The 10,326-nt window shown below is 36.5% G+C and overlaps 4 protein-coding genes across 6 annotated transcripts in view; 1 reads left to right on the top strand and 3 right to left on the bottom strand.

Annotated features, from left to right (window-relative positions):
- The window catches only part of LOC137187333 (phospholipase A2 inhibitor and Ly6/PLAUR domain-containing protein-like), a 97,279-nt gene that overhangs the window by 9,974 nt on the left and 76,979 nt on the right, over window positions 1-10,326 (bottom strand). The gene's annotated exons all lie outside the window — the stretch shown is intronic.
- Window positions 1-10,326, top strand: part of LOC137187332 (urokinase plasminogen activator surface receptor-like) — a 141,053-nt gene that overhangs the window by 92,379 nt on the left and 38,348 nt on the right. The gene's annotated exons all lie outside the window — the stretch shown is intronic.
- Window positions 1-10,326, bottom strand: part of LOC137187328 (phospholipase A2 inhibitor and Ly6/PLAUR domain-containing protein-like) — a 47,550-nt gene that overhangs the window by 20,588 nt on the left and 16,636 nt on the right. The gene's annotated exons all lie outside the window — the stretch shown is intronic.
- LOC137187330 (phospholipase A2 inhibitor and Ly6/PLAUR domain-containing protein-like) lies at window positions 3,376-9,802 on the bottom strand. Of its 2 annotated transcripts, none has more exons than XM_067596150.1 (6): window positions 9,678-9,802; window positions 7,236-7,298; window positions 6,243-6,344; window positions 5,973-6,137; window positions 5,711-5,830; window positions 3,376-5,585 (listed from the first exon to the last, which is right to left on the bottom strand). In XM_067596150.1, the coding sequence occupies exons 2-6, from the start codon at window positions 7,285-7,287 to the stop codon at window positions 5,365-5,367; spliced, it is 660 nt and encodes a 219-aa protein (XP_067452251.1). In that variant the 5' UTR covers window positions 7,288-7,298; window positions 9,678-9,802; the 3' UTR covers window positions 3,376-5,364. The 2 variants fall into 2 exon arrangements, with proteins under 2 accessions (XP_067452251.1, XP_067452250.1); XM_067596149.1 differs by lacking the exon at window positions 9,678-9,802 and adding an exon at window positions 8,019-8,654.

Below are 10,326 nucleotides of genomic sequence, written 5' to 3'. Positions count from 1 at the left end.
GCAATACCAATAACAAATTTTCTCAATCCTATTTTAAACTGTGGACTCTTGGACTTGGAAAAAGGTGATGACACATACAATATTTGGCACAAAATCTGATTGGTTGTGTGCTTACATAGCCAGGCCACTGTCAATCAAATAGACAAGACTCACTTCAGACTCTTAAAAAATAATATCTGCGTTTGTCTGAACTTGGATGGTTTCATATTAAAGGGGAGGTATTATGCTTTTCCTTATTTTCAGACATATATATAATGTCACAATGTTGGATGTTCATGTTAAAAGTGGCCGACGTGTCAAATAACGGGGTAAACGTATGTAGCAGTAATCCCTGTGAGCAAAAAGCAGCAGTTTCAGACTGCTCTGAGCGCTTGTTTTTTTTTTTACTTTCAGCCCGAGCTGATGTCAGTTTGTGACGGATTTCTTTATATGGACATCTGCTATGTGCACAGCGCATGAGTTCGCTGCTCCGCTTGGGGAGCCACGACGCCATTACACACACAAATAAGTAGTTTACCTGTTGGAGGTGTTCTGGTTGTCTGCAGCTCTTCATAAAACATCTCACTGTGGCTGTTTCTGCTTGTACTCTTCCTCCCTGCATCATTTCTAAGTGATCTGATGAACAAATAGTTCCAAATAGTTTCATACGTTGTTGTTTCTACCATTTTTTAGCGCCGCTAACGAAGCTCCGCTAAGCCACATTTTTACTTCCTGTAAATTCTTCACAATAAAAGTCTCCCATTAGTTAGTCATTTAAAAGCTTTTTTGAAGCAATTTGAAGCAGTAGAGCAGGAAATGTTTTCTTTGCAATGACGGTGAAGTTACACAACGCTTATACGTAAAGCTGGCCAATCAGAACAGAGTGGGCTCATCAGGAGGGGGGCCTTGAAGAGACAGGAGCTAAAACGGAGTGTAAGAGAAACTGTGTATATTGAGGGGCTGCATAAAGGGCCAGTATAAGATAAATAAGGAGTTTTTTTAACTTTGAATCATGCAGAGCTACTCTAGTGGAGTCCAAGAATAAAAATTTAGAGCTGAAATGAGCATAATAGGTCCTCTTTAAGTCATAATTATTTATTGTTATTGAGAAGTACTTAAAGTGTGGCTTGATACCAGGCTGAAAAACAGTGTTTCTACCTGTCTAGATAAAAGTTTCCAGTGTGCAGTGGTGAAGGAAACAAAGCTTTCTGAAGCGCTGAATCAATGTGAAGCAGTTTTGTTGAAAATGGTTCACTGTTTGGATGCACTGATACAGTCATGATGGCGACATCTGCTGGACAATTTTTGGCATTTCATTTGTATGAATGGATTAAATCTGAGAAGATGAAGCTCCTAATTCAAATGGTCTAACTACTTTCATTATCGTTATTTTGTTCAATAAAGTCTACATTATAAAATGTGAATACTGTGGCAGACTGAAGCCACAGATATACTTAAGAGTGGACGTGTACATGGACAGCTATGGACGCCACGGTTGCATTTTAGTTCGGTTTATACCACTTCCTGGAGTCCACTTGGAGGATGCGTTCCACACATGTAGGCCTGTCACAATAAATACTAATGTTGGACGATATATTGTCCCAGAAATAACTGCGATAAATGATATTATTGTCATTATAAGACCGTTTTATACCACTGATATGTAATGATAATGTAATGGCATAATAGTGCAAGTACACCCTTTCAAAGAGCAATCAACTTTTAATTCTTAAGAATATAACATTTGAATTGGAATGTGAAAAAATCTTTTCTCTGAGCTGCAAGGTTAGTCAGGATAACCTGCACACAGCTCCCACCTCCAACTTCTCATGTAAACACAGAAGTGGCTGGACAGTAATGGCGGCGGCTTTTGGTGAGTTCGGGAGGGTGTAGCAACTCAACCTCGACTCGCTTATTCACCGGGGAGACATGGGACGGGGGGGACTGGGTTTATCAAAATGCTGAAACCTTCTGGAAACAACCTGCTGAGACAGGCAGACAGATAAAAGAATCAACTAAAACAAGAACAGCGGAAATGAAATAGGATGAAATTAAAAATTTTAAATGTCCAAACGATGAAAATGAGGTAAGCTTTAGATTGTTCTGCATATTATTCCATGTTAAAGATTACTTTTTTGATATTAAAGAAACTAGTGCAGACATGAAAAAGTCTATAAATATAATATAAACTATATTACAGAAACCTCAGTGCAGTCTATTTTCCTCCTGTGGCTGGTGGGAAGAGGCTGTTTTAATTAGTAAATACCACCTTAATAAAGCTTTTCTGATATATATGAATGAATGAATGAAATTTTTATTATTATGTCATGCATACAACCGTATGCCCAGCCCACATGGGCTTACAAGACACCATAAATTCCAACAAGCCAAGACCTTTCACATTCAAGTCTAGAGACCATCATTAAATAGTACAGATATTCTAATTTACTGTATATGTATATATGAATTAAACAGTTCCTGATTTATCTCAGCTTTTATTGAACTCTGTGGTGTTTTGTGATGCTTGTTGCAGGATGATGTTTCTTATTTTCAGGAGTGTGTCATGGTTCTGTCCCAGTCTGGCTCTGTGTCCCCCCACCAGTCCAGGTGCCCTCAGACTTTTTTCTTGTTTGTTGAACTGGACTGAGTGGCAGTAGGCCCTTAAAGTTGATACTTAAATTTGCTTTCACACTAGTTATGAAATGTGACTGAGGAGTTTGACGCACCCAGTTAAACGTCATAGATGCAGCAATTTATACACCAGGCAGTTCATTCTAGTTCTTCTGTATTTTTTATATTTATCAGATGTTTTTATCCAGAGACTGACAGATGTTTGTTCAATGGCTGGACTCTGTAACTCATCCTCAACACATTATGAAGAAGGAGTTTGTTTGGCATTTGTTTTTGTAGATTTGAATAATTTGCGTTTACAGCCTCTTTGTGCCATGTGAACAGAACTGCATCATCATGAAATTGTAAATAACAAATTTAAAATAAAATAAATAATAAATAGATTTACAGATTACAGTGTACTTGTGTATTGAAGTTTATTCATGTATATTCTTAGACGAGTTTATGTATTTCGGTTTATTATGAAGAGGATTATGTTTTCTGGTTTCTTGGTTTTCTGCTGTTTTGGGTTTTTCTTGTGTCTGTTCCGCTCTTTCCTCCACACCTGCCCTGCATCATTCTCGTTAGCCCTGCCCTTTTCCCAGTGTTCTCCACAGCCTATCAGCTTCTTTCCTGTTCTCTTGTTTCATCTCCTCATTCCCCTCACTTGGGTTTCTCCGCCCTTCTCCCCACTTGCACCTCATCTCCTCGTTAGTTCAGTTAGTATTTCAGTCCTGTGTTTCAGTTCAGTCTGGTTGGATCCTTTGTTTTGCTGCGTCTGCATGCCTTTCTTCATTTCATTCTGGCTTCTTTTTTTTCCTGCATTTCAATCCATCTCCTGCTACTCCCTTGACAGGGAGCAGTTTATGAATACAACTGCAGGCCATTTATAGCAACAAATGGGTTTTATAAGTGTAAACAGGACTAAAAGAAGTTTCCTTAATAATTATCATAGTATTTGTGTCACTGTGACTGGTGGGATGAGCACACGTGAAGACACATAACACAACGTATTTCTTTTCTAAATGTGACACATTTAAAGTTCTTGAAAGGCTCATTTCAAATTTTAAATATCAATTTATCCCCTTAAAACTTCTCACCTTGCAGCAGTGATGAAGACGCATTTCAGGGTGTGTTAGTACACCGTGACATCACTGACGTGGTTACAATAAAGCACATTTCTGACTACACCCATCAGTGCTGCTAGGTGGTCAGAGGTGCAGCAGACTAGTGATGTTACACTTAAAGCAGACTACTTGACACAGTATCAACCTTTCAAGGCAAAGGCTGCAAAATGTTTCGATCATCAATCACAAGACCTCTCTAAACTGTGTCTTGTTATGTCATACAGAGGTCGTGCTGGTTTTGAATATGAGATGTGCTTCTCAGTCTGCCACAGTATTTAAAAGCAGAAGTGTGGACAGTTTAAAAGTTTTATAATATAAACTTTATTCAACAAAATAACAATGAAAGCAGTTAGACTACTGTTTCATTACGGTCTCAGATTTAATCCACACACATGTAATGTCAACAATTGTCCAGCAGATGTCGCCAGTTTGACCATAACAAATTCTTCCAAACAGTGAACCATTTTCAACACATTGATTTGGTGCTTCAGAAAGCTTTGTTTCCTCCACCACTGCAGACTGGAAACTTTTATCTAGACGGGCAGAAACACTTTCAGCCAGGTATGAAGCTACTCTTTAAATACAACTCTAACAATGAATAATTATGACTTAATAAGCATCAAAGTTCAGACAAACATAGATATTAATAATTAAAAAGAATTTACAGTCAAAAACTTATCTTGTACATTTGATTGACAGTGGCCGGGCAATGTAAGCACACAACCAATCATCAGATTTTGAGCCAAATATTATATGTGTCATCAACTTTTTCCAGCTGAGCCCACAGTTTAAACCAAAGAAAAAGATTACGATTAAGAACGCAAATCTTCTATTTGTGGGTTCTTTATTTGTCTTTTGCCAGTATTGCATCTTTAGTTTTTCTCAGTATTTTGTGCCTTGTTTCAAGAAAAGAAATAAAATTGTGCAAAAGAGTTTGGGATTCAGGGAATTTGTACAAAACTGTATTCTACATAAATCCAAAATATGGCAGAATTCGAGTCAAAATACTTTGAAATTGTACACATACACAGTCGAATGCACCAAAACTACAGTAAAAATACAGTCCAGATAGTATGTAATTGGACAGTTGAACATTTTTGAGAGTTTTCATTTAGATTGAGGTGGAGTTGTCAATGTGAAGGGTAAAGAGGTGACCATGCAAGTGAAGAAGATCATAATGAGGCTGGAAAAAAAGGCAAATGACTGTCAAAGAGATATCAAAGGTAGTTGGTTTGCCAAAATCAACTGTCAGGTGAGCACAGGAAAACTAGAAACGAGCTGGTAGACTGAGGAGCACTGCACTGCAAGTACATATTTGATGGGTACTTCTTCTTCTACTACTTCTACTTCTAAATAATTATTTACTTGTTACTTACATATAAAGTAACAACACTACTGCTTTGGGTTACTTCAAATAACTCTAGTAAGAAAGTTATCATTATGTAAATAGACATATTTGTTACTGAACCAGACAGGATTACCATTAGCTGACTTTTTTTAATGGGATGCTGCAGTTATGGTTAAAATAATTATTTACCAAGCTAAAACATTCAAAATGTAAAAGACACACTGTGTAAATGAGAAGATGATAGAAGTATTTGGCTTATTCACACACACTATACATGTCCTTTGCTATTTTATCTTTGTTCTAAGAGACAATAAGAGTAAAGAGTCCAAATAGCAAAGGGACCACATTCAGTTTGACAGATGAGGCTGAGTTACAGAAGCTGCTTCCACAACATTTTGGTTCACTAAGTGATTTAAAAGGCCAATGAGGCAGGAGCTCCAAGCGAGAAGCAATGTCACAGAGGTTTGCAGAGGCACAACCAAAGGCATAAGCTGTTTGGTCCCTGCTATATGCATATCCACCTGTGGATGACAAAATCATTGTTAGACCACAGTTTTTATTTACTTATTATTTATTCAGCAGGAAATGGCCACTTTGAAGGCAGAAATAATGTGTTTTGAGGCACAATATGATCATGAGGGCTCACCAGTCCAACTAACGCAGCGGTCCTCCGTTCCCACACACTGAACTGTCTCATTACACACAGCAGAAAAAAGATAATTACAGGTGAAACACTGCAGGTTGTTTTTCTTCTGAATACCAGGGTCTGAAACAGAACAGGAGACATGGCAGACACTGTAAAAGACACAAAGTGACTTATTGTTCGTCACTGTGACCAACATTAGACTGATAGTACATGTGAATGTGATTTTGTGTCTTTAAAAAGGGAAACTTTTCTCTTTACTTACGAGGAATGACTTGACTGTTGCAGCGATCTGTGTTGCACACATGAACAGATGCAGCCTTACTTTCAAAACCAACATTGAATGAATATGTGTGCTTTCCTTCACTGATAACGGAGGATGGCAAACACAACCTGGTGGTGTCCTGTGAGAAATATCCAATCCTTTTTTCTGTAAAGTGAAACACAGAACGAACACTGTAATGCAGAATTTAAAACTGAATAAGTGACTGACATTAAGGAAAAATCTGTTTTTTTTAATACTTTTTACAGATACCTTGAAAGGCAACAGTTGCACACAGCTCAGTAGGGTTACATGGAGTTAAGGTCTGTTGCTTCATGTCAGTCCCATGACCAGTCCAACACTCAAGAGCTTCAGCTGCAATTTATGAAATAAATAAGTATGAGTTGAACAATCAACATGAATCCTGTTTGTCATATAAACACAGATACAGTATGCAAAGTTAATCTGATGAGAGACAACCCCAAATTACAACAAACAATGACAGAATGGTATTTAAGACAAAAAAACCCAATAAATAGTTCTCAACAACTAAAATACTAATTAAAATATCAGAAATCAGCCTGCAGCCTTTAGATGTACAGTTTTCTGTCATGGTGACGTCTGCATTATCTCTCTTTCTAAAAATGTTTAAAGAATGAAACGGCACTATGTAAAATGATGTTAACTGGGACATTTCTGTGGCCAACAAAGAAAAACTTATTTTTTGGGAAAGATTGTGGTTTTGTTTCAATATTGAAAAAGTAAACATGTCCTGTTCTTCAAGTCTATGTTGATGTTTTTATTATTTAACCAAGACTATCATCCTTCCCTTATCTTAACAAAGTGCTTGGCGTCCCTAAACATAACTATAATTATGTTACTATAAAAATATTAATCATGTGTTAGTTGACATGAAAAAAAATATATATATTGACAGTGAACTTTTTGTAACTTGATAGCGCCATAAAAGATGTTTCTTCATTATGCTGATAAAAATCAAAATCTCTGCAGCATGAAGTTTCTCTCTACACATATTTGCTGTTGCAAATTAGTCTTTTTAGTGTTTTATATTATTTTGTAGATTTCTGTGGTTGCTATACAGATGATATAACAAACAAAATATAAATGATGATGATGATGATGGTAAACATGAACAAAGGTTAACACCTGGTAGACAAACAGCAGGGTAAAAAATTAGTAGAATTATGAACTACCTGACATGACAGGTACCTGCAGAAATGCTGTTTTAAGAGTGAGTGAGGTTACCTGTGCTGGAGAGTGTCCAGATGAGAGTGAGAGTCAGGATCAGTTTCATCATGATGAGTAAATCTGCAGATTACAGGAAATATTTTATATAGTGAGCCTGTGTTTAAAAAGAGGAAGTTACAGGAAATGATTAAATAGCAAAGGAACTGTATTCCTTCACTTTAAAAGCAACAAAATTAATGAACGTTCTTGCTGTAAACAAGCCATCAACTCCTCATCTTTTTCACCTGCAGTAATGTCTGAATACATATATAAATTATCATTTATAATATAATTGTTAATCATAGCAGTATAATTTCTTTAAAAAGAACAATATTTTGAAAAAAAAAGTGAAAAAAGTGGTAAAAATAAACGACACTGTACAAAAAATGCAACAAAACAGCAGGTTAGATTTTATATTCCAGAGCTATTCAGTGGTAAAATATCTCAAAATTGTTTCACGATTTTTAAGCTACTGTAAGTTAGCACAGTAAGTTGTATAATGATGAGAGAAAATTATTATGACAAAAAAGTTCCATAAATAAATATCGGATCATAAAATGTCGTCAACATTCAGAGGTGAAAATCTGATACTGATAACACCAAGGCTACACCTCAGTACAGAAATTAAACATGATTCACATCAGAAGTTAAGTTGAATAGAATTAAATGCAACTATAATATTATTAAATAACTGTCATAAATTATTATAATGAAAACATCAATGCGTTCAAGGCATCAAAGTGAACATTAGCCTTGAGCATCATATCAATACAATTTCAGAATTATTTTAATAAAACTCACCCAGTCGAAAATTCAACACACCCAGTTAATCAATAGAAAAAGGAAAACTTTTAAAAATGGGTTGAATTTGTTGTGAAATGTATCCAAGATAATCGTTAACTGAAAATTGTCCCAGAAGAAATGTCTCTTCTTCTCTGGTCAGAACGACACTAACGCTTCTAACACTGTTCCATTTATACTTCCACCAGTGACGTATCAACCTCTTCACTGTTTTTTTCACAGCGTAAGGGCACAGTTTCACTTCTCTACATGATACTGACAACATAATATTAGTGTTTCTGGTCACACACAACCTACTGAGTAAAAAGTGTCACTAAAAATGCAGGTCACCCCCACTGCATGCGTTTGTTGTGTAAGAGTTGGAGAGTGTATGTAAAAACAAAAGAAAAAAAGAAAAAATTGTACCAAGAAGAGGCGTAATAATTGATGTTCATATGCGCAATTGTTCCACAATGTTTAAAGTGGCAGCAGGAAGTCATGTGATATCAACCATCTTCAACAACCTACACAACCGCTTCACTACTTCCTGAACTGTCATTGAAGTAAATCATCTGCAAAGCATTCGCTGCTGGGAAGTTTGTTTCTTGTGAGCACACAGTAATAATGGAAAGTAATTGATACAAATGAACATTTTAACATTTTAATCAGCTCAGATTTTCTTTCATCTGGATTTTTCTGTCTGGACTGTGGGACGATTTTAATGTAAAACTATATAAGTGAGATACTGAAAAGAGGAAATTATACTCTTGACCTTATCAGTGTTGTCATAAAAGCTGATGTCTGTTAATCTACCAGTATGATCTTACACACTGCTAGTAAGATCAGACACTGCATCAGTATGAAGTGATCAGTCAATAATTGCTAGTAATTATTAGCTATATACATTTATTCATATTACGTTGCTATGGAAACATCTTGGGGTCAAGTTTACTGGCTGTCAACTGCTGACAGCACTGACAACAAGATGTGCTTTGTTTGTATATGTTTGTCTGAACATTCCCAGTGATTTAAGATGTCTGAGTAACCTGATCATCAGACTGAAATGTGAAGTTCGTTTTTACTTCATTATTCAAATGTTGACATACACACTGTTTAAGTTTGTTTATTTGCACAATTATTAAATAGAAGGCAGAATATAAAATGGGATATTTATACTATCACAAGAGATGTGCAGGCAGAGCCAATAAAGCTCCCCTAGAAGAGAATCAAATCTCATCAGGAGCAAAATATATAAATAAAATCAACATTCATGCGCTTATCTGTGCAAACCAGAATCTACAATATTGTTAAATATAGGAAGGTACTAAAAGTTAACAATGAGGGGATGAGTTTACAAAATTACTGAGACTTAAATTCCAGATTGTTGGACTCCTGTTAGAAAATATAAATTGGCCGTTTGAAGCTCTTGAAGATTTGGGCCGAACCTGATGAACAAAAGATCCAAATCTTTTCATTATTAGATAGTTTCTCTGCCTGCAATAAAATAACACTCCACTAAAGTGCAGTAAATGAGAAGGTGGAGCTGACCCTAATGCTAGCTGCTAGCTTGGTTAGCATTGTGGATTTAGAGTCTATAGTTAACTGTGATGATGCTAATGCCAATGCTAAATTTCGCAAGTGAAAAACAGGCTTGAAATTATTAACACAAAATGTACTTACCAGAAAAACTGAGAAAGACTTGAAACTAGCGATTAAGATCATAAACTCATTAGGAAAATGTTTACTGAGGTAATAAGTCAAGTGAGAAGTAGGGTCATTTTCTCATAGACTTCACACAATCGGACTTCTTTTTGGAGCCAGTGGAGTTGCCCCCTGATGGCCATTAGAGAGAATGCAGGTTTTAGAGACTTCTGTATTGGCTTCACTCATGGATGTATTATAAGAGCTGGATAGGGCTCCGCAACTGAGCCTCGCAGTCAATTCTTCCCAGTGGCCACTCACGGTATTGCAGCGAATAATCCCTCTGCAGCCCAAAAAGCATTTTCCCCTATAGACCACCATTGTAAAAGAGATATCTGTAAAATGGGACACTTTGAACCGCAAACAACTACAATTGTGTCTGTCTTTTATGAACTTTTGATCCATGGGGGTTTTATATGTGTAAAACTTTCCTTGAGCTGAGAAAAGCAATTTAAAAATCTGTGACGTCATCACAATGTAAAGTCTATGGGCCGAGCGAGAACTCACGGGCAGGGCCAGCAGGGAAACACTACTGCACATATTCAGTGGGCCACACAATGCAGAAACAAACCCGGAAGCTAGAAACTTTTTTGGTGTATGCGCCAGCAGAGCAATTCCTGTAGGATTG

The sequence above is a fragment of the Thunnus thynnus genome, chromosome 8, assembly GCF_963924715.1.
Source record: "Thunnus thynnus chromosome 8, fThuThy2.1, whole genome shotgun sequence".
Lineage (NCBI taxonomy): Eukaryota > Metazoa > Chordata > Actinopteri > Scombriformes > Scombridae > Thunnus > Thunnus thynnus.
Note: the sequence above shows the minus strand (reverse complement) of the source record. Positions and strands in the feature narration are given on the sequence as shown.

Bases quoted from the DNA above. Each gene is read 5' to 3' on its own strand.
- LOC137187330 (XM_067596150.1), bottom strand. From the start codon at position 7,287: ATGATGAAACTGATCCTGACTCTCACTCTCATCTGGACACTCTCCAGC. The intron at 6,138-6,242 runs GTATCTGTAAAA...TTCACTTTACAG, and splicing joins TGCAACTGTTGCCTTTCAAG to AAAAAAGGATTGGATATTTC. The intron at 5,586-5,710 runs GTGAGCCCTCAT...TGTCATCCACAG, and splicing joins CCGCTGCGTTAGTTGGACTG to GTGGATATGCATATAGCAGG.